The sequence below is a fragment of the Plenodomus lingam genome (genome assembly GCF_022343315.1).
Source record: "Plenodomus lingam strain CAN1 chromosome Unknown contig_21, whole genome shotgun sequence".
Taxonomy (NCBI): Eukaryota; Fungi; Ascomycota; class Dothideomycetes; order Pleosporales; family Leptosphaeriaceae; genus Plenodomus; species Plenodomus lingam.
In genome coordinates, this window is record NW_027093938.1 from 537519 (window position 1) to 562108 (window position 24590).

At 53.3% G+C, this 24590-nt stretch overlaps 10 protein-coding genes across 10 annotated transcripts; 5 read left to right on the plus strand and 5 right to left on the minus strand.

Moving 5' to 3' along the window:
- Window positions 1–93: 93 nt before the first annotated feature.
- On the minus strand, window positions 94–3836 carry SSH4 (Rsp5p-dependent ubiquitination, sorting of cargo proteins at the multivesicular body). Its single transcript, XM_066096658.1, has 3 exons — window positions 2101–3836; window positions 1729–2034; window positions 94–1677 (listed from the first exon to the last, which is right to left on the minus strand). The coding sequence occupies exons 1-3, from the start codon at window positions 2498–2500 to the stop codon at window positions 803–805; spliced, it is 1581 nt and encodes a 526-aa protein (XP_065953353.1). The 5' UTR covers window positions 2501–3836; the 3' UTR covers window positions 94–802.
- Window positions 3837–4491: 655 nt separating this feature from the next.
- On the minus strand, window positions 4492–4939 carry IAQ61_005104 (uncharacterized protein; the record flags this gene model as incomplete). Its single annotated transcript, XM_066096659.1, has 2 exons — window positions 4492–4810; window positions 4881–4939. 2 exons carry the CDS (start codon window positions 4937–4939, stop codon window positions 4492–4494), a joined length of 378 nt encoding a protein of 125 aa, XP_065953354.1.
- A 529-nt stretch (window positions 4940–5468) lies between these two features.
- On the plus strand, window positions 5469–10101 carry IAQ61_005105 (uncharacterized protein). The gene is made up of 4 exons (XM_066096660.1): window positions 5469–5839; window positions 5929–6252; window positions 6325–8952; window positions 9040–10101. Exons 2-4 carry the CDS (start codon window positions 6151–6153, stop codon window positions 9142–9144), a joined length of 2835 nt encoding a protein of 944 aa, XP_065953355.1. The 5' UTR covers window positions 5469–5839; window positions 5929–6150; the 3' UTR covers window positions 9145–10101.
- Window positions 10102–12326: 2225 nt separating this feature from the next.
- Window positions 12327–13008, minus strand: IAQ61_005106 (uncharacterized protein; the record flags this gene model as incomplete). The annotated part of the gene is made up of 5 exons (XM_003843072.2): window positions 12327–12416; window positions 12493–12500; window positions 12632–12662; window positions 12714–12739; window positions 12963–13008. The coding sequence occupies 5 exons, from the start codon at window positions 13006–13008 to the stop codon at window positions 12327–12329; spliced, it is 201 nt and encodes a 66-aa protein (XP_003843120.2).
- Window positions 13009–13779: 771 nt separating this feature from the next.
- On the plus strand, window positions 13780–14220 carry IAQ61_005107 (uncharacterized protein; the record flags this gene model as incomplete). The annotated part of the gene is made up of 1 exon (XM_066096661.1): window positions 13780–14220. The coding sequence occupies one exon, from the start codon at window positions 13780–13782 to the stop codon at window positions 14218–14220; it is 441 nt and encodes a 146-aa protein (XP_065953356.1).
- A 1780-nt stretch (window positions 14221–16000) lies between these two features.
- On the minus strand, window positions 16001–16234 carry IAQ61_005108 (uncharacterized protein; the record flags this gene model as incomplete). The annotated part of the gene is made up of 1 exon (XM_066096662.1): window positions 16001–16234. The coding sequence occupies one exon, from the start codon at window positions 16232–16234 to the stop codon at window positions 16001–16003; it is 234 nt and encodes a 77-aa protein (XP_065953357.1).
- Window positions 16235–16634: 400 nt separating this feature from the next.
- On the plus strand, window positions 16635–18568 carry IAQ61_005109 (uncharacterized protein; the record flags this gene model as incomplete). Its single annotated transcript, XM_066096663.1, has 7 exons — window positions 16635–16637; window positions 16693–16714; window positions 16803–16998; window positions 17057–17284; window positions 17342–17378; window positions 17428–18386; window positions 18442–18568. 7 exons carry the CDS (start codon window positions 16635–16637, stop codon window positions 18566–18568), a joined length of 1572 nt encoding a protein of 523 aa, XP_065953358.1.
- A 3081-nt stretch (window positions 18569–21649) lies between these two features.
- On the plus strand, window positions 21650–22816 carry IAQ61_005110 (uncharacterized protein; the record flags this gene model as incomplete). Its single annotated transcript, XM_066096664.1, has 4 exons — window positions 21650–21759; window positions 21799–22112; window positions 22418–22545; window positions 22703–22816. Coding segments are annotated over 4 exons (666 nt in total), but the record flags the coding sequence as incomplete, so codon positions are not given.
- An 815-nt stretch (window positions 22817–23631) lies between these two features.
- On the plus strand, window positions 23632–24003 carry IAQ61_005111 (uncharacterized protein; the record flags this gene model as incomplete). Its single annotated transcript, XM_066096665.1, has 1 exon — window positions 23632–24003. One exon carries the CDS (start codon window positions 23632–23634, stop codon window positions 24001–24003), a length of 372 nt encoding a protein of 123 aa, XP_065953360.1.
- IAQ61_005112 (uncharacterized protein) lies at window positions 23992–24324 on the minus strand (the record flags this gene model as incomplete). The annotated part of the gene is made up of 1 exon (XM_003843065.2): window positions 23992–24324. The coding sequence occupies one exon, from the start codon at window positions 24322–24324 to the stop codon at window positions 23992–23994; it is 333 nt and encodes a 110-aa protein (XP_003843113.2).
- Window positions 24325–24590: the final 266 nt, after the last annotated feature.

The window sequence follows — 24590 nt, forward strand, 5'->3', positions numbered from 1 at the left end:
CACCGATCTTCTTCTTCTGCAGTCTGGGGGGCGTATCTAGACATACCAGATAACATGCCGCAGCCGAACCAACCACGACATCAATCAACGCCAACCTCTCCACAACATCCCCAGGCACATAAGATTGCCGCGACCATCAACATACGACACAGTGAACCTTAGTTTTTTGTGCAAAGAACCAGCTACCTACACATACACATACACCTTCTCTCTCTTCCCTCTCTTCCTCACAACCAAAGCCCCCCGCTAGGGAAAACAATTCCAACCCCCACTCCGCCCAAAAAGCCAAAATGGAAAAAAACACAAACCCCATCGCTCGATTCACCTGTAAACGCCACATACTCGCCACAGCGCCAAAACAAAAAACAAACACACACAAGGGGAAGTAGGTAGGGAGAGCCCAAGTAGACATGAAATACCAGCGCAATGCACGCTTCCTACACCCAGACCTTGTCCGATTCCAACGCCATACAAGGGAAGGGGGGGGGGATGAGGGAGAGGAGGAAAGATAGGTGTACAAACACCATACACACCACATGTCCAAATGCCCAGCCTTCCCCTTCCTCATTCCCCATCCCCATCTGCCAGATAAAGAAAGAAAACAATAGTGATGACGCATAATGCATCTTGCTTGCCACGAACCCAATGGGCAGCACACCCTGGAGATGATAAAAGACAAGGAAATGCTAGCGGGTTGGAGGGGGTATACTGAGAGCCGTTTGGCAAAACAAAAAACAAAACACCGTTGGAGAGGGGAGGCGGGAAGGATGAAAAATTTGCGATGCGAAGGGTTCATGTTTGATCAACGTGGACCGCGCGGTCGAGAGGTTTGCGTGGAGCTGCGGACGCGGATGGTGGGTGGAGTGGTGTTTGAGGCAGGTGCGGTCGCAGCGTCGTAGGTAGGAATAGGGGGGCTACTTGAGCCTCGTCGCTGTTGGTTGGGAACGAGGGGTGCGCTCTCGTCCCAGTAGCCTTGATCTTGGTGTCTGGCTGTGGTGGTGAGGTTGGGCGAGCCGACGGGGCTGCTGTACTCTGGTGGTAGTTCGCCTGGCTGGAGGAAGCCGAGACCTTGTGGGGCGGTGATGGAAGATGTGCCCGTGTTCTCGCTCGTGCCTTCGCCAATGTCCTCATTCGAGTCTACGACGCTCAGTGCGGCTAGTGAGATGTCGGTCGGGCTTCGTTGAGGTCCAGGACTCGTGGGTTGGTTTCGTCCAAGCCGCATCTGTTGGCTGCTGGTCCGAGCGTGTCCATAGCCTGCTGAGATGTAGCTTCCACCCATCCCTTCCCTAACACCATCGCGCCCAGAATCCAAAAGGATGGAGCCTTGTTCGCTACCATAGGGTGGTGGGGGAGCCAGGCTGCCGGTTTGCGGGGCCAGACCCCACTTCTTCACATTCGCCTCGATGAAGACAAAGCCCATCTGACCGAAATTGACATGGACCTGGCATGGCCCATTGGCGCCAACGGTAGGGAAGAAGTTCTGAGTCTTGAGGCCGTGTGCGACGTCGTCCAGTTTCTTTCCGTTTCGAGTGAAGAAGAGTGTGCCTGTTCGAGGTCGGTATCCGACACCAATGACGTCGCCTTGTACGTAAGAGGGTCCGTAGCCAGAAGGGGTGAAGGGCTGGTTGAATCGGCGGTTTCCGTTGGACATGTACGAAATGGAAGCTTTGTGGTAGCCTTTACATGGTTAGTATCATTCAGGTATAGCGAGGATACGGTTACACTTACCAGGTAATCGAAACAACGGATAAGGTTTTGTCGTGACGCCAACTGCAATGCTCGTATTCTCGGGCTTCTCATAGACCTTGGCCTCCCAGTAGTAGACTTCATTTTGCTTGGGTATAGGCAGGTTGCTCTGCACACTGCATTCGGCATCGAAGAACTCAATTTCTGTGCGAGCCTCGACAAAGCAATTCGCGATTTCCAGTTCGGGCTCAAACTCCCAGGCCGACACGCCCTTCTCCTGTATCGCCAGGAACTGTGACAAGGATATGTCTGTCTGCACGGATTCGGGAGGGTTGGCCTGGATGAAGGCTGTATGAAGTTAGCAAGCATTCCATGGCATCCTATGGCTAGATGAACCAGCGTGATGCGACATACCCTTGGCCCGCATGTACTCGGCTCTCTGCAGGTCATCCATTTGCTCGAGCGCCTCGGCCTCCTCCTTTGCAAACTGCTGCTCGTCATCGTACTCGCCCGGGCGGGATATTCGGTCGAGGAAGATGCGGCCCTGTGAAGTGTACCGGAAGTAGTAGACGATGGCTACGATGATAAGACACAGGCCCGCTGCGCCGAGGACAGAGAAGATGCCAATCATGATGCCCTTGGCCGTCGAGCTCAGACTGGCATTTGCAGCGGCTATCCGGACAGCCTCATGATGTGCAGCGTGGTGGCTTTGGAGAGTGGTGGGCTGAGCGGACGGCGCATGACCAGCAGCGAGAACCGAACGGAGGAGCGTCGTGGGCGGCGCATCCGGAAGCAGCGCGTCCTGCGGTGACATGGCAGGGCTGAAAGGAGAGGAGGGGAGGGTCTGTAGTGTGTGCTTGATGGTCCCTCGTGTTGTAGCAATGTGTTGCGACGGACGGGATGGTACCGTGGCCAGCAGGCGCAGCAGCGCTCGTGCTGTCGTAGTAGTGAAGTGGCCCGCGGATGGTGGTGCGTGTGTGGATCGAAAGCAGTGGGGGCCGGCTGGCTGTGATTGGTGACGCTCGGCAACGGGCGGGATGTGAGTGATGAAAGAGGGCGAGAGGGGGTGAGATGGGATGGCGATGACGATGGCGATGACGATGGCGATGACGATGGCGATGCGAAGGCTGATGCGAGCGTGCAGAGGTCGCAGTCGCTGTGAGGAGGATGAAGAGGACGAGTACTGTACTCTAAGCAGTGTTTGAAGAAGAGGCGAGGAGGCGTGCGTGGTGATGTCCGAGTCGCCCAACCAATACGTGAGACTCCAAATGCACGACTGACGCAAATGCTAGCCTTGGTAGCCGGATGCTTTGCCACCCTTTCCAAGCCTCTCTCTTCCTCTCTCTTCGCTTAGCACCCCACGAACCTGATCCCGATCACGTTTCTGCTCACGACACACACTTGCTCGCGCCGAATGGGTTGTTCGAAAGCAAGTACCACATGGTTGTGACAACTTGACGTTCGTGTGGAGATGACAAAGCAAGGTTTCTTCGCTGTTACGGGTTCGCCGCTGAGTTCACCACCCACTTAGTTGGCGGCATTCTCCTCATCGCGTCCGTCCGGAAACAGGCAACCACAACTCCAGCCCCGTCCGCATCTGCGCAGTGGTCCAGACTACACCACCAACTCAAAAGTACACCTGCGTCTCAGCAACAGCGCCATTGCATCCAGCGACCCTTGCAGACAGTACTAGCAGCATTCTTCCCGTTTCCAGAGACTGATCGTTGAAAACATGTAAAAGAAGACATTTTCTAAGTACCGGTAACATACTACCTACTGCACCTGTTCCTGGTAGACGCGCGGGAGAACCTTGCCGAAACCCCTGGATGCCTCTCCCTCCACCCTCGTTGCACTACTGTGAAACGTCAACACGACAGAGCCGCTGCCTCAGGCTTCAGCCTCCTGCGCTGCCTTGCTGATCCTGTCTTGTACCCCAGACCTTTGTTTGGTAGACTACTATAGTTCGCTACGCGCTGTGCCCCCTTGCTTGCAGATGTGTACTTACTTGCGGTCCCACACAGTATGTATGAATAGGTAGTGCAGCATAATAGTTGCCTCGGCTTCTTCAACACAAAGCACATGACGCCCTACTGCTTACACTGATTGAAATACATACCATGGCTGCAATAACTCAATTCCTACCGTTAGTATACCAGGATTAAATTTAGAGCAATAAGATACCCTGCGTTTTGTTCAACCCACACAGACTGCAAGTGTAGTAGCTGGTAGTACATACGCCCTACCTAGAATGTCGTATATAGGTAGATCTCGTGCTTGAAGCGCTGGATCTCAGCCCTATAATCGACGCAGCGAATCATGGCCCACCTACCCGTCTGCCATGTGCCATGTGCCATGTGGTGCTCTTGGGCCGGCTGTGCCTCGTGGAGTTTAGACAAATCATATTGGGTTTCTTATAGCTGCAATGTGTTGGTTGTCTGTGGACGCTTTACCTATCTGTGGAGGTACTGCAGTTGTCTCAGGAGATCACGTTCATGGCCTCACGGGTTCAGCAAATATATCTGTCAGAGGTTCACACGGTCATGGTTCCATGATTGATCAAATACATCGGCCAAGTAGATTATAGTCATGACCTCACTGTTTGAACCCATACATCAGTCCAAGTTTCATACGGTCATGAGTCCACATTGCTGTAGTCGTCTCTTGTAGTTGAACCCTCCCAACGTTCCTCGAATAAGTTGTGAGCCAAGGACTCAAAAGGGGCGTGGCAGTACCTGAACTTCCAAGCTAGACATGTCTCGTCCTCGATGATCAACTAGATGACAGATGCTGTCGTCTTAGATAATCTCATTGATAGCGTTGTGAATTCATTCCCTTCGGTGAAACGCAGGTCTGCTTGCCCATGTCAAGGATATGTATGCCGTAGTCATAGGTTTGCCGAAGCCATGATTTTGCCGTAAAGCAGGACGACAGCGTGCCGCCTCCGAATGTGATTGAGCCGATACTAGCGGTGCAGGTATCGGTCGGTGGCTTGGTGGATCTGATCTGACCTGGTTCGAGACAGGCACGTACAACATGAACGCATAAATTGGCCGACGGAGATGGCTCCCTCCCACGGGAACAGCCGTGGAGAGAAAATGGGAAGATGAAGATGCCCGTCGATGGACTAAACCTTATTATTACCAGACTCGGTGGTATGCAGCGCACATGGCAGGGAGATTGTTCGGTCCATGTACCTTGCGGTGCGCTTACTTGCTTCCCTGTTGACTTGTAGTGAGATGCCCTGGGTGAGCATCGGCTATCCGCTTCACAAGGCTGCCTCGCCGTTGGAGCCCTCAAACGGTCCGCCAGCAAGGAGGCCTCATGCTCGATATGAGAGGGTCGTCTTCAGGGTGAAGAAGCAAGAATGGAAACTGTGATGCATGGAATCTTCCTCTTGGCCCCAAAGTCTCGCACCCCTCGGTAGCAACGATGCAAGGGGATGGATAGTGGAACAGGCTTTGCGTCACGTGACATGCTTCTCTCTGGCTTCCTCGCTCCAGGCCTGTCTTGGCGATTCCTACAACACCCCACGCCCCTTTGGACCATTGTGAATAGGACAAGGTCCACTAAGCTGTCAATCCTATCCTGCCCAAAGGCGCCATGTCGCCGTAGGTATTCATAATGCAGGTTGTATCCATCTTCACTACATGTTTCGTCGTCTCCAGCGTACACCCAGAACCTACTCTGGGTAGTAGTAGGTAGTTAGGTAACAAGCGAAAGTGGTGACAGCGGGCCGCGTCCTCCCAAGCCCTCCCAACAGTGCACACTACAGACTTTAGAAATCTACGTACGCCCCCCCCCCCGCCTCCCCTCCACCGTTGTACCCGTTGCCCGCAGAAGCTCTTCTTTGTCACCTAGCCAAGCTGTGGCCGACTGCTGGTACTGTGGAAATCGTCTTTGGCGGTGTTGTACTGCAGCCCCATTGTCATCATCCCACTGTCTTGTTCTCTCGCCCAGAGCGGCCAACTAGTCAGCGGTCGCAGGTCCCGCTGCAAGTTTCCGCTCCCCGCCTTAACTGCTAGCAAACTTGCACGGGCAGCGCACGCAAAATTTTATACAGCAAAATATTTGTAATACCTGAGAAAATGCTATCAGTCTTGTAACACCGGCCAACTAGAGTACGCGAGCCCGCTGGTACGTAGAATACGGTAATGTAGGTACAGTAGATTGGCCATCCTCAATTCGCTCCACCGCTTTACCCACGCGCAAGGCAGAGCTAATCATGAATCGCTCCACCACCAGCAGCACAAGTTTGAGAGCCGCTACCTTCCTTGGACTGCCCGACGACATCGCCTCTCGCGCCCTGCAACGCGCACTCCTCCTCCCCCTACTGGCATTCCCAGCCGTCCTTTGAATACGCTGGTCGACCGTCAAGGCACCTCCGCGCTTTCCCCGCACCGCACCGCAGACCATACAAAACCATACTACCACACATCCACACATCCACACATCCACACCACCACTATGGCGTGGCAACCCCAGGACGAGCACTTGCGCCAGCTGGCGCACTGCCTCAAAGACACACTCAATGGCTCTGACCAGAGTGCGCGAGAGAATGCTGGCATTGTTGGTCGGCCCAAGATAATTTATCCCCCCCACTATCAGACCCCGTTGTGCTGACCGTGCCGGCTTCTGTAGATGCTCAAATCCGCGAGGGACTCGCCTGATATCGACAAATACCTGGCCTATGTTCTCTCCAACCGCCAGCCTCCGCCCGCCGTGAATATGGACGCCTCTCAGTACTTCCAGGCCCGCTCGGCCGCGGCCGTCATGCTCAAAAACGACATCAAGACTACATACAAGACCATGGCGGACAGCACAAAGGACTACATATGCTCAATCATACTCGTTGGACTCCAGGACCAGAGCTCGCAGATGCGGGGATATGCTGGCAATGTCATTACCGAGATTGTCCGACAAGGTGGCATCATGGGCTGGCCTCAGATTCTCTCCGAGTTGATCAACATGGCCAGCACCACAGATGGTAGCGTCTCAGCGCAGGCACAGGAGGGCGCCATGAACGCTCTCCTCAAAATCTGCGAGGACAACAGGAAGGCCCTCGACAAGCAGTACCAGGGACAGAAACCCCTGAACTTCCTCTTCCCGAAGCTACTCGAGTTAACGACCAGCCCTTCTGCTCGAGTCCGCGCCGATGCCCTCGCCAGCATCAACGTCTTCGTTCCAGAAAAGCCTCAGGCGGTCCTCTCCAACATCGAGACGCTCATGCAACAGCTCTTTTCGTTAGCCAGTGATCCCAGCGAAGACGTCCGGAAACACGTTTGCCGAGCTTTTGTTCATGTTGCAGACATTGCACCTCAGGCGATAATACCGCACATGGAAGGCTTGGTAGATTACATGGTCACACAACAACGAAATGTGAAGAATCAAGAATTGGCTCTGGATGCAGCCGAGTTCTGGTTATGTGTCGGTGAAGATGAGAACATGCGCGAGCATCTCGGGCCCTACTTGGCCAAGATTGTGCCCGTCCTTCTTTCCAGCATGGTATACAGCGAGGACGAGATTATGCGACTTGAAGGCGAGGAGGATGATTACGACGTCGAAGATCGAGAAGAAGACATCAGGCCAGCTTTTGCGTCGACCAAAGCCGGAAGACTGACGACGGGCCCCAATGGCGAAGTCGCTACGACCACCAATGGCGCATCCGATACCACGCTCGAGAACATTGATGACGATCTCAGCGAAGGAGAGATTGAAGATTTCGACGACGAAGACGACGAGTTTGGTGACCCGGAAGAACAGTGGAATCTGCGCAAGTGTTCTGCCGCGGCATTGGACGTGCTGGCTTCGGTATTCCATGAGGCAGTATTTGCGGCCACGCTGCCTTATCTGACAGACAACCTCAACCATGCCGACTGGCCTAACAGAGAATCAGCCGTCTTGGCTCTCGGTGCTATTGCCGATGGCTGCATGGAGGTTGTCGAGCCGCATCTTCCCATGCTGACACCCTATCTCATCACACTGCTGCAAGACCCCAAGCCCGTTGTACGTCAGATCACATGCTGGTCGCTCGGACGTTACTCTGGATGGGCGTCCCATCTGGACAAGGCTGGGAAGTCACAATTCTTCGAGCCAGTAATGGAGGGCATTCTGTTGAAGATGCTTGACAAGAATAAAAAGGTCCAAGAAGCCGCGGCATCCGCCTTCGCTAACCTCGAAGAGAAGGCCAACACTGAGCTCAAGGACTACTGCGAGGTCATCATTCGCCAGTTTGTTCAGTGTTTTGCCATGTACAAGGACCGCAACATGTTCATCCTATACGACTGCGTACAGACTTTAGCTGAGCATGTTGGTCCAGCCTTGGCTCGCGACGATCTCGTCAGCATGCTTATGCCCGCGCTCCTGCAGCGATGGAACAAGGTGTCTGACCAGTCAAGAGAAATGTTCCCTCTGCTCGAGTGTCTCTCCTACGTGGCGACAGCGCTCGGCAGAAAGTTTGCGCAATATGCTGTTGGCATCTTCACACGATGTGTAAAGATCATCCAGCGCAACCTTGAAGAGGGTGCCATGGCTGCCGAGATCAACGGTTTCGAAGCTCCGGACAAGGACTTCCTCGTCACAAGCCTTGACTTGATCAGCGCGATAATTCAGGCATTGGACATGCAAGATAGCGTACAACTGGTTGGGTCCACGTCGCAGTTCTTCCAATTATTAGCTGTCTGCATGAGCGATCCTAACAACGACGTGCGACAATCCGCTTATGCGCTCTTGGGAGACTGTGCAATATACGTGTTTGATCAGCTCCAACCAGGCTTGCCCACGATACTGGAGATTCTCATTGCACAACTCGAGGTTGCCAAGATTCACCTTGATGGCGAAGAAACTGGTTACTCAGTGATCAATAATGCCTGCTGGTCAGTTGGAGAGATTGCTATGAGGCAGAAGGAAGGTATGCAGCCTTATGTCGAGAGGCTACTGCACAAGTTGGGCACGATTTTGTTTGACGAAAACGTGCCGGATTCGCTCAACGAAAACGCTGCGATTGCATTGGGAAGGCTGGGCCTGGGATGCTCGCAATACCTCTCTGTCCATCTTGCTCAGATAGCGCCCAACTTCCTCCGCTCCGTCCAAAAGGTCAGCTGGACAGATGAAAAGTGCCACGCGCTCACCGGCTTCATGATGATCATGCTAGCCAACCCCGGAGCCATGGAACAATCCCTCCTCGAGTTTTTCAGCGAGATCTCCACGGCCGACTTGAACGTCGTCGGATCGAGTGTCGGCCAGGCATTCCGCTCCACCGCCAAACAGGTAAGCCGATAAGACATAATGGCCCCGTTCCGTCGGCCAGACTTTTTTCCCTTTTTTGCACACACTAACCTCATTTTCCCGGCTCAGGTCATCCAGACGTACAGAGGCATGATCCCCGACTTCGACGCCTTCCTCGGAGGCCTGCCTCCAGACCAACAGGCTTCGTTCCAGCAGTTGTACAGCACCGCCTAAAACATGATCCCCCGACACCCTTGCACATGAAAACAGAACTCTGGCATTTCTTTCCCTCTCTTTTACTTTCCGGCTGGAATGCGGGCGTTGGATCAATCGGAGGGAGTATGGGGTTAGGTAGTTTAGTTACTAGAGGAAGAGAGGGGAAAACAACACCACATTGAACTGGACTAGGCTGATGGTGGTGCTGGTGGTGGGAGCCAAAGGCAAATGAAAGCATTTACGCCACATGGAGGTATGGCATCTACCTATAGACGTGCGATTTTTTTTTCATACAAGCGAGCGACTACTACTTTTTTTTATATTCGAGATGGAATCTCTCTCTCTCTCCCTATATCCGTTACACTCGCACACTCACTCATATCACATTTCCCGGCGTTTGTTTTTTCTTACCCTTTTCCTTTTCCCTTTTCCTATTGTTTATAACTCGCAACACCAACCCTCCTCCTCCGTGCAACTAGCCCCTGGTTGGCCGGGCTAGTGGTGCAGCTGATTTTGACTAGGTGAGCTTCGTAGTATATGAATGGGATATGGATAAGATATGGATAGTTTGGCTAGTTCTCCTTTTCTACCTGTTTTTCCACTCTTGTGGTGCTGGGAAGAAAGGAGGGATGGATACAAGGGAGATGTTAGGTGGAGTGTTCGAGGTAGAGTTGATGTTGCTGGTGGTGGGTCATGTTGAACGGGGGCTGAGTGTGGTGGTGTGTGATGTAGCGCGTGGTATGTGGTATTCCTCCTGTCTCCGTACTCCGTGCTATCTACTGTACGTTTGACCATGGAGATTCTTCCGCAGCTGTGACGATGCGGGGAGAAAGTTTCTAGTTTCTACTGTGGATGTCTGGATGGCGGGGATGTGTGGGATTGTAATGGGGTTGCGTGGGCGAAAGGGACGAGATGGGTTGGTGGGTGGGAGTGAAGATGCCATGTTGGAGTAGATTGAAATGAATTGAAATCAACTGTTGAATTGCACTGAACTGGACTGGACTAGCGTTTCATTCATCCTTTGTCTGCATTTCTGCATTTCTTTCCTTTCTTACTCCCTGTACACATACACATACACAAAACACACACAAACACGTACACAAACACACACAAACACAAACACAGTGATCATCACACAGTACACCATACACCGCACACCTTATCCATCCTCGGATCCACCATCCCGCCACTGCCCACACCGTCCCCCCAGCTCCAAAAAATCCCCGAATATCACGAGCACTGCCGACGATATATCGCAGCACATTTCCCCCCTGGGAGTGGGGGTCGGGGAATGGGAGATTGCTAAGCAGGTGGATTGATGAGCGGTATAGGATGGACGGTGTAGGATGTACGGTGGACGGTGTGCGGTGGACTATGGACTATAGTGTGTTATAGGCATGGAATATATTATAGGAGCTGGTGTGTGGTAGGTCGTAGGTCGGACTCATGGATGGTAGTTGGTGGGCTCGGAGATGGTAGTTAGAGCCCAGTGCTCTCTGTAGGCAAGGCAGTTGATGCTAGCCAGTGCCCAACTACTTACTACCTACAGAGTGATCTACCGACTCAACCCACACTTACCCACATGCACATAGCGATTCACATATCGGGCCAGCGAGGTATGATTCAGGACATCAGCACTAAGTTGGGCTGAGCTGGGCTGGCGGGTTTGTTGGGGGGATGAGCTGGCTGGGCTGGTTTGTTGAGAGGGGAGGGGATGGGGGTGTGGGAGGTAAGGGCTGAGGTGTGGTTTTGAGGGAGGAGGGTGGGTATGTTTGGGTGACTGGCGAAGTTGTGTTGGGTAATTTTATGTGCTGCTGCTGGTGTAGTGTAGTCACTGTGGTGTACTGCTGTAGGCTGGACTCTGAGACGCAGTTGTGCTTGCTTTGCTGACTGGCTGGCTGGCTGGTTGGCTGTCTTAGTGTATCTCATACTATATACTCATAGCTCAAATCACACATTTCACATTACACATCACACACTTCAATCCCATCCATCCATCCAATCCCACCCCTTTCGGCCACACCGACGCCCAAACCTCCGCACAGCCTCCCACCAACCCAGCACAACCACCAAAAAAACTCCATACAAACAATAATCCCATGTCACATATATCACGTATGTCTCAGTCTGCTCGGCACTGTATCGGCATCTCGGGGGGACTTTTTTTTAGCCTCTGCTTGCACTACCCTACCTACTTTGGGGTACGGGCGGCGCGGGACTAGTTTTTTGTGGATGGGCATCGCTGGGTTGTGTGTGGTGTGTGCGAGGGCGTGGGGAGGGGGGTAAGCTGAGTCGATGGGACGGACGGACGGGCGGGGTGGGGGCGGTGGGTGGTGGATGGTTCCGGAGGGATGGATGGGGGTGGTGGTATAGGACATGGTATACCGTATGGGTATGTGTGGGTATTTTTGTGGTTGTGTTTTGTGTTTTGTGTGGGGAGGGCTTTGATCAACGTTTTTGTTTGAAGTTGACTTACCGGTACGTTAACCGTGCTGGGATTCGAGTTGTCTGTGTGAGAATCATTGTGCTTGTGAGGAAGGAAGGACAGGTGTATTCAAGGCAATTTCATGATTAGTGATCAACTTTCCCGTAATCACTGCAATCTAGACTATTGCTGTTATTATCTTCTTTTTGTTGGGGAAGGGGGGATGAGGATTGGGGATCGACAAAGTGGGTGGGTATACATAGTAGAGAGTATTAAAGATCTGCGGATGTCAGATTGCTGTGTTTGCCAAGAGCCAGTGTGCACCTGATGAATATTTATTTTATGTGAGAATTAAACAAAATAATTCATCGCAGTGTGATTGGTTCGGGGCTTTTTGCGATTTGCGAGTCCGATTTACAGAAAGTGTGTGTACGAGTCAAAAAAACAAACCAAACAGGGCCAAATGGAGGCTTTTGGGTGGGTGTACAGGTGAGTGGTTCGAGAAAACGTGCGTTTTGGGAGATTCGGTGCGCTAATTTTCGTGTCAGCATGGGAGTGCTTACGATTGGATCATTGGAGGATCTATTCCCAAGACATCATCATTAAAACACTTTGAATTTCACTTGGTATCTTACCCTTGGCTGTGTATCTTACTGGTTTGGTGCTTCTGGGTAGGTGAAGCGCGGTGCGGTGGGATCAATGGTTGAAACATCCGCCTTGGAAAAAAAGTAGTCTATGGGAAATAAGTCCATGGATATCGATGAATGCATTGCCATTATGCAGATCCAGTCTTGCTCACTGGGGCATAAGGGTCAAGAAATGATCGACACTGCGATGGGCTTGGTGGCTGGGCAGTCGTCGTCTGCTTGGAAAGGTCATGGCAGCGCGTCAATATGTGCGCATCCTGGAATTTTGGTTTCCTACCACCAAAAGTAACTCACCGTGTCGACTGCTGTCCGTCAGTACTGGGTGGATCAGGTGCAAATCGATGAAAGTATTCCCACGCCAAAAATGGCATGTTCCGGCCAGAGGCTGTGGATCGCCATGACAGACTATTGACCGAAGGATGAGGAAACCAACAATGGTTACAATCGACTCTATTTGCGCCGCGCTATGAATGTTTCAGACCAGCTGGGCAAAGGAAGTATAGACTGCACGATACCTTCCTTAAGCGAGTGTAGTAGTTTGCTGAGGCCAGGAGCCGACTCCACGCATTGGCCCGTGGTTTCGGAGGGGAGGTGTGTTGTGTGGCATGTCATGCCTACACCAAGCGGAAGGGACCCAATCTACTGGAAGAACCGGGTCGGACCTTAGAATAGCTTTTTTCCTTCTTTTCACAAAGACGGGTGGGGAGCAGAGTATGGAGAGATCGCCGGCGAGGGCGTATGGAGACAAAGAGGAAGGTAGCTACTGCAATGGAACTTGCGCATTGATGGACTCGTTCGCTTAATTAGCATGTTTCCTTAGCATGTTTCCCTATCGTGCGGAACGATGTCCTAGTCCATCCAGGTACTGTCACGCCAATGTCAAGAGCTTGTCCAGACGTCATGGTAGGGTATCTTGGTAGGCTACTGCCAAGTAACTTGTGGGTAGGGCACTGGTGCAATCGATGGGTAGATGCACACTGTAGGTACAGACAGTATAGTCCAGTCGAAGCCACCTAGAAGCGGACGTGCAGGGAGGTGTGAGGCAAATACTGGCAAGCATGCTGCCTATTGCGGCCCGTAGGTAGCAGGTAGATGTTCTTTTCCTGGAGCTGTCCTGTACAGAGTTGGGACGGCAGACGCCGAAGAGGGATTGTAGAGAGCTTTCCCAGCGAAGCGTCGTGGCTGGCCAAACCCCAGAACGGCATGGGCCAGCGTGGTGCCCCTGTCCGCGTCCGTGCACGGGTCGGCTGCATGCCTGCTAGCCCGACAGACTCTATCTCTAAGAATAGCCGCCTGGGATCCATACTAACCCAACCTCACCCCATCCCGGTCACGCTTCCCATGCGTGGCTCGCTCGAACTAGGGAGGCCTCAGATACATAGTTTTCCATCGCATCACCGTCGCGCACTCCGCCATGGCCATGAATGAATGACTGTACCTAGCCCCTCGGCTGAAGGGCATGCATTGTGTTGCCCATTGGCCGTCACCCTGCGGTTTCCTTTTCTTAGGACCTCGTAATTCGCGACAACATACACGTTTTGCTCCACTCGTAGCTTTTCCCACGCTTCCCGAGAACGAAGCATGCGTGCCCTGGCAGCGGCAGCGGACTCCGGACGCGCGCGCGGTGGCCATGATGACGATGAAGAGCTCGGTAACGGCCGCGAGGACAGCCGCGCTCAAAATTTCGAGGACGATCGTGGCACGCACCGCGGTAGGTACTGTGGCACTGTGGTATTTTGGTACCACGCCATGTGCGGTACTGTGTGGGGAGCAGGACTCTGTCTTGGTAGTGGTAGTGGTAGTGGTGGTCATGCTGGCCAGCGCAGCACAACAGAAGATGGTCAGTCTCGCGACTCTCGCCTAATAAGCACATCAGGCGGCCAGAAGCCAGGTCTGCTGCACGAGATATTGCCAGAGGACGTCTTGATCCTACTCCAGACAAAAACGCGGGGGACGTTGGCTTTACCCAGTATTGCCATTGCCCGCCCGCGTAGGGGCGCATGCCTTAGTTCCACCATATAGGCATGTAGGAGCCGAGGACGGCACCCCAGGTATGTACCAAAAGTAGACTACATCGAGCGTGCGCATCTCTCCCAACCTCTTCGGCGCAATGATGGCGGAGGTGCGGTGAGCAAAGAGCCACAGTAGCATCAGCAGCATCGACAATGGAGCCGAGCGGAGGCACTATTGTGTACAGTGGCTGGAAGCTAGCAGGTAGTAAGAGCCGTCCGGCAGCGCACGAGTAAAAGACCCTTTTTTGAACCATGACCGTGCGAGTGAAAAGGTAGCTGAAGGCGGATTGGACAAGGAGCTATTTTTACCTGCTGAGATATTGGAGGCCCCGGCTGCCGCACTGGGTATGTAGCCGTAGGTAGTAGGTGGTATTGTATGTGTAGGTCTGTCATCCTGTGGTTGGTAGGTAGGTAGGTAGTAGGTAGGTAGGTAGTAGGCAGGTAGTTTAGGAAGCAAGCCGTACCTAGTCATGGGTGGACTCGACTGGTGATGGTGTGGTAGTGGTGGGTAGGAAGGTAGGTAGCTGGATGGATGCAGTGGTTGCACTGTGTAACAGCAGCAGCAGCAACAATACTCGCTGTATGAATCGCATGGTACGCAATGCGACGACTTTTTAATCAGGATGAATTGCAGGACTGTAATCTCAGCAACAACAGCACCAATACCACCGCTTCTGCAAGCTTGTACATCTCTCTGCACCCTCAGGCTTCCCAGGCTTCCCAGGCACCCCCAGGCTCCTCTTCCCTCTCCCCCAGGCTTTGCCTCAGGCTGCGCAGGCCTCTTCTCCAGCGCGGCAAAACTCTTCAGCGCCCGCCGGAGCTGACCAGGCTGGTGCTCATCCGCGCACCCATCGGCCTACCCGATCCGGCATGGCCAAACGTGTTCGTCGCGTGCTACTGGTCGATCTCTCCACCGCACGGGCCGCGACAGGTTGGCCTTTCACACCTCGGCCGCCGCAACCTCCATGGCCGTTTTACGCCTCATTGCCGGCCTGCCACTGCCAGCCCAGCTGGAGCGGCGGCTCATGCACATCACCCTGCACGCCTAAACGTCTCCCATTTCCAGTCAGATGGACAAGGGGTCCGAGCCAGAGAGAGAGCCACTTCCTCCTTCATCCGCGCCCTTCAACCCTCCAACCCTTCAACGCCTCCCCAGTCATGGCCGGCCGGCTGGCTGCCAGATGGGTGCCCGCATGCCATGCTGGCCAGGGCGGCAGCAGGGGCACAAGGGCCACAGGGGGACAGGGGGACAAGGGGACAGGGGGACAGGGGGAAGGGCTGTGGCCATCCGTCTGCTATTCCGCTCTAAGTCTCACTCCTTCTCTCACTCTCGCACTCTCCTCACCCATGTCGTTCTCGTTTGATATCAGTCCAGGGCCCGGCATGGCCGCCTGCTGAGCCGGAAGCAAGGCGCTCAAATGAGGAGGCTTCGGGGCAAGAGGGCCCATGGCCCATGGCCCACGGCCTTGGATAGGCGTGTGGACGGCTGCTCAAATCCCCACAAGAGAGTGACACTGAGCGCTATGTCGCTATGTCATACGAGCATGAGCCAGCCAGTTCCATATGTGAATCACTCACCAACTACAACCTCGCTGTAGCTCCCGCAAGCTTCGCTGCCTTCCCTGCTAGCTCCGCCCGTCCAGTTGTCTGTCCGCTGCTACCCAAATCCCCCTCTCTCCCCCTCTGCCGCTGTGGCGTCACTGCTATTTGTGTGGCCGCTATTCCCTGCCTAGCTGTAGTTCGCTGTGTCCTTGACATCTGTACCGAAGTCCATGGTACCCGAGCACAAGTCACCCTGCGCATCCGCTCCCATACCACCCAAGTCTTTCTTCAGCCTGTCCATCCTTTAGTCCCATAGCCTTGTCCAAATCCTGCATGGTCATTCTGCAGGGGGCAGCGTGCAGACAGTCTTGACCACTTTCGTTGCTACGTCGTCCTGTCGTACCTTGCCTGCCTGTCCACCGGAGCTTCGTTGGTTCTGGCTCGATATCTTGTCTCCCAGCCCTAGGTCTATCTGAGCTCATCCCATCTGCAGCCTGCGGTATATATCATCAAACACCCATCGCTGGCCTCCAAAACTACACCCTACCCAACCTCGTCACCGGTTTCGACCCAATTACCCTCGCTTCACCAACCGTTCGCTAGACCTACCGCCCGCATATACTGAGAGACTCGCCTACCCATCTATCTCGCCTAGCATACTATCCCTCAAAAACAAATCTGACCACGACGACCGTTACGCACCATCACTGAGGCCACCAACCGCGCAGTTGGTTCCACCTGCTATCTTCGCTCAATCACCTCTCTACCCTACCAAATGGCTGGTCCCGGCGGAGGTCCCTCGAGACGCAGCCACACCAAGTCCCGGAAGGGATGCAAAACGTGCAAGAGAAGGCATATCCGGTGTGATGAAACATTCCCGCAATGGTAGGCGCTGAGCAGGACTGGACTGCTTTGCAAGCTCTGGCTAACCGTGAATCAGCCGAAACTGTACAAAACACCAAGTCCGTTGTGATTACATGGACAGTCCGACTGCCATGATGCCAGATTCTCCCTCGTCTCCCCAACAACCTAATTTGCTATGGACTCCAGAGATCGAAACCACCATCGAGCTGTGGAGCCAGACGGGCGAGTTCCCCTTTCCTGAACTTCGAGTGTACCCGCAGCCGCAATGGCGGGCCATTGGCAAAACCGACTTGCGTTTGATTCATCATATTTCCTCCATTTCAAACGAAATGTTCAGGAATAGAACGTCGAAATCGACACTGTGGACGGATATGATGCCCAAGTACGATCAGATCCCTCAAGTGATCCAAGCCCAACGCACGCACCACTAACACGCTTAGATTTCTGAGCATCTCAGCATCACATCCTTTTGTAATGCACTCTATCCTTGCCTTTTCTGCCTCACACCTGGCATGGATTTCCCAGTCGAGTGAAACGCGGAACCTTGCATTTCATCATGCAAGCATAGCTCTCAAGGGCCTGCATGATGGTATCGCAAACTTCACAAAACTGAACTCGGATGCGGTACTTGCTTCGTCTCTGCTCCTAGCGTGGCAAGCCACGGACTGGTAAGTCTTTAGGTCCTGCATTGGACAACACTCGGGGACTGACAGAGACACGTTTAGGCGAGGCTGGGCTTCACTGGTGACAGGCACAAAGACGGTAAGCTCATTCTCAAGCGATGGCCTCTTTCTAGCTGACCCAGAGTCAGGTTATTCAATCAATGCAGCCGTGGAGGCACGAGTCCCTGTTTGCTGATTACATCGCCGACAACACACCAATGCCCAATCGAAGTTTCATGAACCCCGTCAGCACACCCATATCGCAAGACGCACGAAGGGAACAGCTCAACACGCTGCTAGAGATTCATGCCTCCCTACAACGCATGCAGCCCTATCTGAACCGTAACGACCAAGAGACGAAGTGGGTCGACCAACTGAAGAGTTATCTCGATCGTTTGCGGGCCTCCAACCAACCACAATCCCCCGAGGAGCAATTCAATCAGCTCTATGCTCTACGGAAGTGGCTCTTCTGGGTTCCCATATCGCTTTTGGCTGCGAAATGCGGGGACGTCAATGTCCTTGTTGTTCTCGCACACTTTTACGCCACAGCGCTGGCGCTGGAGCCCATGTTCCCAGATGTGGCATCTGTTTTTGTAGCTGATCCCTCCCTTCGGCCGTTGGAAGAGATCAATCAGGTTGTACAAGGGTTCCAAGACACGAGATATGATTCACGCATACAGACCATGTCCTATCTAATACAGTTTCCCATGGATATGGTTTCGACCTACAAGACTCGTCGGGAATGGGCCCGACAACAGATGGCTACCATGTCTACGATGCAACAGCCAGCGTACGCAATGGAGTCTATCAACCTGGACTTTGAGAACCAGATTGCACAACATAGCTATGGTCAAGGCCAAAGCCTCAGTCCCGCCTTTGCGCCTTCTCCACTGACATTCTTGCCATCCAACATGTCTTCTACGCCCACATCGCCCTACCTGGAGGTTCCGAGAGCGGTCCCCGACGCCTATAGCTCCAACAACTATGCGTCGTCGAACAGTTATGCGTCTCCGCTGGGGTCACCTGCAGCATTGCTACCGCCTTACAGCACAGCACCACAAGATCATGCATACACGCAGTATGGAATGCATACGGGTTATCCCAGCGGGTTCGTGGCTACACCTATCTGGACATGAACGAAGCGCGCTGAACGAACCTTCCAGGAACATGACTACCAACCTACTTGCTTCTCCACCACACCCACACTCGAGTGCCAGTCCCCATTCTGGAAATGCAGCAGGCCAGCCGACGTCTAGTGCCTACATGGGAACGCAGTACAGCCAGGCGTAGGAGAGGGAGAGGGAGATGGGGCGGAAGAGGACGGACAGGGTTTCAGGCCGGTTCCCTGCCCCCCCCCCCTTCTCCCGGCGAGGACGGCTGCCAGGTTTTTTTCTTGCTGGATCCCACCTCCGGGTTGAGAAGGAGGCGAAGATTGACGGATGGGATTGGGATCATCACCAACAGAGTTGGACCTATTACAGCGAGGCGAGCCGGCCAACCGCCGTTGGGAGGATAAGCGGCGAGCTTTGGCGTTCGGTGCAGCAGCCGAAGAGAAGCAAGGCATCGGCATCACATGTTGTTATGTAAGCGGAAGGCTGCATCGAGTTGGCGAGGTCCAGCCAGGAAAGCGGCGGCACGAGAGCGGGACAGGGCCGTGTCTGCACGCGCAACACAACAACGACTTGATGAAATGCGCACTGGTTCACGGCGCAGTCTTTTGTATTTCCCTCGACACTTGGCGACGTTTGCGTTTGTGGAGACATGGAAGGGAAACAGATGGTAGTATGGGAGGTATACCTACCGGTCTGCCTACCTGTCTGCCTGTCTGCCTACCAATCTACCAATCTACCTACCTACCTACCTATGGCACCTGTCTTGATCTACATACTATTTGAAGGCAGAAGCGAGCGATGCAGAGCGAGCGAGTCAGTTTAGAAATGGGAGAAGGCTACATGGGAGAGGGTATGGACTCGTCACTTGGGCCGAGCAAGATGGCCTTGGTTGCACAGTGGCGTTGGCAGCCGGCGGCCAGCATCAAAGAAATTCCAGGTTGTCCAATTGTCTAACCTCGGTTGAGTAGCCTGCACTGGATTGATTGGATTGATTGGGCATGCTACTGTGGTGTCTCTACCTAGTTGTCTACTGTGTGTGTGTGTGTGTGTATGTGTGTATGTGTGTGTGTATGTGTGTGTGTGTGTATGTGTGTGTGTATGTGTGTGTGTATGTGTGTGTGTATGTGTGTGTGTATGTGTGCATGTGTGTGTGTATGTGTGCATGTGTGTGTGTATGTGTGTGTGTATGTGTGTGTGTATGTGTGTGTGTATGTGTGTGTGTATGTGTGTGTGTATGTGTGTGTGTATGTGTGTGTGTATGTGTGTGTGTATGTGTGCATGTGTGTGTGTATGTGTGCATGTGTGTGTGTATGTGTGCATGTGTGTGTGTATGTGTGTGTGTGTGTGGCTAGGGCGGATGGGTGGGTGAGTGACTGTATGTGTGTGTGTGTGTGTGTGCACACGGCCTGCATTGGGCCAAGGCTAGCAGTCAATCCCTGTATCCCTGCTAGCGTGCATGGGGCGGCGAACGGTGACGGGCAGCCAAATATAGCCCGAGCTCTCTAGGCCAATCAGAGCCAAGTATTCCATCTCGCTTGAGCCAGCCCAGCCCAGCGGGTTACGTACAAGCCATGTCTAGAGTACCCAAGACCATCGACAGTCCCCAGAACAGAGTCAAGAGGGCCAGAGCAGACCAGAGACGGCCTTGTGCTAGGAATGGGAGATGAATGAATACCACACAGGACCGGCTTGCATTCCTTTCCTCTCTCTCCTCTTCACTTGTTTCTGCTTCTTTTTGTTTGCTTCTGAGACAACACCCCCCCCATCACCCACTCGTAACCTACCTGCTGTCCACGGCCGACCGGCAAAAAGGGACCGAGACCGAGGGGTGATGTCATACAGTCATTCCACACCGCTGGCTGCTGCTTGTCGCGCTGCTACTGTGTCTACTCAGTGACAAAGTCTGCAGAAAAGCGGCCAGCCAGCCAGCCAGCCAGACTCCTCCTCCTCCTCCTCCTCCACCACCACCATCTCCTCCCCCATCCCGGCAACCCGCTGCAACTCACTGCTCTTCCTTGGATCGTCGATCTGCAACACTTGCCTCTTTGGGTAACTTCTCGCGAGGCACCGGCTCTACGCTTGTCTAGCAGCCACACCCCGCGTGTTTGACATTGATGATGTGGGATGGGATAACCGGTGAACGCGTGGCTTGGAGGGGGGAGTTTGTTTGTTTTTTGAATGTGCCCTTGCTTGCAACCTCCAAAGAGCGTGGGTGAGTCAGCATGAGAAGGATGGGGCGTATCTACATCGGCTGAGCGACATACATGACACATGTATTGGGTGGTGGTGGGCACAGGTACAAAAGGATCGAGGTGTCAGATAGTAGATGGTAGATCTTGGTACGACGGTGGTAACGTGGTAACGGTACGAGGATATGCGTGTGTGTATTGGGTACATGATGGCAGAGCAGACTGCCGACGACGCTGCGGCAGGTGTACACGAGCGAGGCATCTTCTCCGCCATGACTACGGTTAGGTACCTGCCGTAGAGTACGTTACCAAGTACATACAGCATGTGTCTACGTAGTACGGAGGTGGCTTTCAAAAGTTCTTGCTGACAGGGGCGTCTATATTACCGCCGTGATACCACCAAAGCTTAGACTACTCTATCGCGCCGCCCCTCCTTATACTTATTACCACCTTCTAGTCTAATAATCTACTAAATATAATACTATATACGCTCTATCTAAGCCTAGATTTAGTGTTAAGGTAGCTTATCCTAAGCCTTTAACTATGCTTTTATACCCTCTACTCTACTCTTAAGAGCGCCCTTCCTAATAGTGCGTGGTAAAATACCTATAATAGCACTAATTTAGGTAGTAGATTTACTACTAAAAGGTAACTTTAGAGTTATAATAAGCGCATAGGTATAGGGATTAGTATTAGGAGCTATAGTAGAGTAAAAATACTAAAGGATTAAGTAGATAGACTATTACTACTACTATCTACAGCTTTAAAATTAAGTGTGTGTAGGCTAAGAAAGTTAGGCCGATAGATCAGCCGCTAACAAATACGCTAGCAAGAACTTTTGAAAGCCACCTCCGTACATACATCCATACATACATGGACAGGCACAGGCGAGCGCACCCTCTTTTTTCCCACCGACTCGTCGCCATGCGCACCACATGTGCGTACTGTACTATGTACCTGCACAGTAATAGCAGCCTCCCTGCCCGGCCATGATACTACATCTACACATTGTATCGGTGTGCCTCCTCCCTGCTAGGCAGCCACTGAACCTACCTACAGCAGCTAGCTAGCTACGGTACCTCCTTGGTCACCCTCAGGCATCTACCCTACCCAGTGCTCCATCCGACTCTCCTCCAGATCGACCCTTGACTGCTCGGCAAACACGGTCCATCGAGCCAGTGTAAGCTTCTTCTTGGTCCTAGCCGGTCTGCTTGGGAAGCCGTTCTGAGACCAAACGGAGCGCTCAAAGGGTTTGGCTTGATGGCTTCCCGGCTAGCCGCGCGCGCCCTACGGCGACCGGTCCTGTTCGCTGGGACATGGGTGAGCGAGTCGTGCACCAGAGGCCCACAAGAAATTTCCGCCGTTGCAGGAACCGTCCTCGCTCCGCTCTCCTCCTCCCTTCTTTCAGAGGGAGAGGGCTCCGCTGTCCAAGTCTCTCAGTCTCCCACCGCCCCTTCGCCGCTCCACATCACACCAACCCGAACTTGTACAATAGCCTACAACCCGTGACCGAGACCCAGATCGCCTCCCTTGGTTGGGGACCCAAATAGTCATGGTCTTGCGGTTGTTGCGCCTCTCACCCGTTTGGCCCCACCCTCCGAATGCCTCGGGTGATTCTCGCGACTTGCACACTTGCTTCCATCCTCAGCCCAAACCCAACCAACTCGCAGCCGCTTCGGTGTTGTGGCTTGTCAGGTGGCATCATTTTTGCGGCCTGGGGCAGCAAGTACCGTACACTTTGGCTCTTTCTGCGGGGGGCCAGACAGAAACATCCGAACGAGGATGCCGCTAACTGGCTGTTTGCGCATCGCTCATTCGCCTCACAAACCGCCTAGCAGGCCGCCCGGGCTGTAACCAGTGCCTCGATCCCGCCAAGTCAACGTATGGCATTCCTTCCACCGGAGCGTTTTATTTTTTCGGAACCACCAAAGCCGGCAATGTCGTAGCCAAGGCACACGCCGACATGGTACGACTTCTCCTCAGCTTCAGGGGAAGTAGAGCGGCTGGTCTGGCTAACAAGCTTTGCCCGTCGCAATAGTGCTCATGATATAGGTAGGTACATGTTGTACGTGTGCAAAGATCCACACTGGCTGTCTTGCGGAATCGACTCCTATCAGTCATAGATTGCCGTCTATGATCTAGCCATTTCCAACAGCGAGGTACCTGAGATGGCTCGGACCGCACATCAACCTCTGCTCAGCGTCGCAAGATACGAAGCTTCAAACGATTTTCAGTAATAGATCTGGCAGGTACCCATGTACCGTATGCGATGGGACAGTGGGACCCCCATTATCCCGCCTATCTTGCACAATCACACCATGGTTGCAATTGGACAAAAAACTCACGGTCCTTTGCAGCATGGATCCAGAGAAGACCGTTTTGTCGATCTTGCAACCGTGATCTGCCCATCTCCTGGTCAATGTAGCATCTGTATCCGTTCCGTGGACCACAAAATGTCAAACCACAGCCAGCAAGAGAATGCCGCTACACCACGGCGAAATCGCCGTGGTTACGACTCCAATGTTTATTTACAGACACGAGGCAATTGGCATTGTCTCTCTTCGGATTGATGGGAATGCTGCTATCTTGGGCATCATTGATCGCTCGCTTTCGTCTCGACTGTCCCAACCGTACCAAGAACGAGAGTGATTGCCTTTGTGGAGGCGAAGAATCAACTCGGTACGCTACCCGCGCGCATCAACTACTGTACCGGCAAACCGTCGTCTTTGGCTCTGGCTAACGCTAAACAATCACCAGAGCGAATCTGCAATGGCCGCTCGTGGTTTGGGGAGACCCCTGAAGGTTCAAAGTGCAAGTGCCTCGGACTGTTTGAGCTATTGCCAAACCTAGCCAGTCGAATACTCTGAAATGGCTTTACACTATAATGGAGAGATGACATGATAGTCGCTGCCCAAGTGCCTTGATGAACACTCCTATTTTCCTCATGGCCTTTAATGACGAAAGAGTGGACTGAGACTTGCAGGTCTGCTCCCTCAGAGTCTCAACATCGTCACGTGCACGACATGGACAGCCTCAACGCTTCTAGTTCCGAATGCCCGTCTACTCTAGAAGAAGAGGTTTAACAGACTTCTACTATGACCATCCTTCATACTGTGGTACCACTAGACAGTCGATCACCAATAGATGCCGCCGACATAAGGCCACGGTCAGACTGCCCGGAAACCATAGCACTGCCACTCATTCTGTGGCTGGCACCGGTCTTCCATGCCACAACACCATGCCGCCTTTCTCCACAATCGAAAAGCGGCACCCCAGCGACTCTCCCGCGAAAAAGAAAAATCTCTGCGAGGAGGGGAGGGAGGGGCATAAAGGAAAAGGTGACGCAAACAAGCCAGCCGTTTTGATCCGCGTTGGAGCTGGCTTCCCAAGTTTCTTGCCCAGGGGAGGGGTTTTACCGCCTTAGCCCATGAGTGTTCTCGTATTCAGTAAGGGCTTGGTAAGAAGGCGGCCTCACCGCCGAAATGTCTCTCAGTCGTGCCTTGTTGCTGCTGTCCCTTTGATCTGCAAAATTCAGAAGATGTTGCAGCTTTTTGCCAAGGCGTAAACGTTTCTTTTTCATCACGTCGCTCTTTTGTTTCCGCAGCTCTTCCTTGTATTCTCCGACCGTACGCCGGCGTCTTCCATGTCCTGTCGAGCCCACGGGACAGCGGAGCGCGCAAGGTGGTGGCAATGGTGGTGTGATCATCTTCACTCCCCTCTCTGCGTACTTTGACCACTTGAACATCCCAACTGCAGAAGGGGCATCATCCCCCTTCCTGGCTTCTTCATCACCTTAGACTCCTTTGAGGAATAGATATGCCCCAACCTCTCTGACAACGAGAGACTATCCTTCTCCCTTTTGACGTTGATGCTGATGACAACCAGTGGGAGAAATCCGCCGTGCCAATCATCATCTTTTACGTTTCATTCCGCTTGTTCAACACGCCGTTCCGAATTATGCGATGGCCTCGCTGTATCCCGTATTGATGGCCGGGAAGCTCGGAAGCGGCG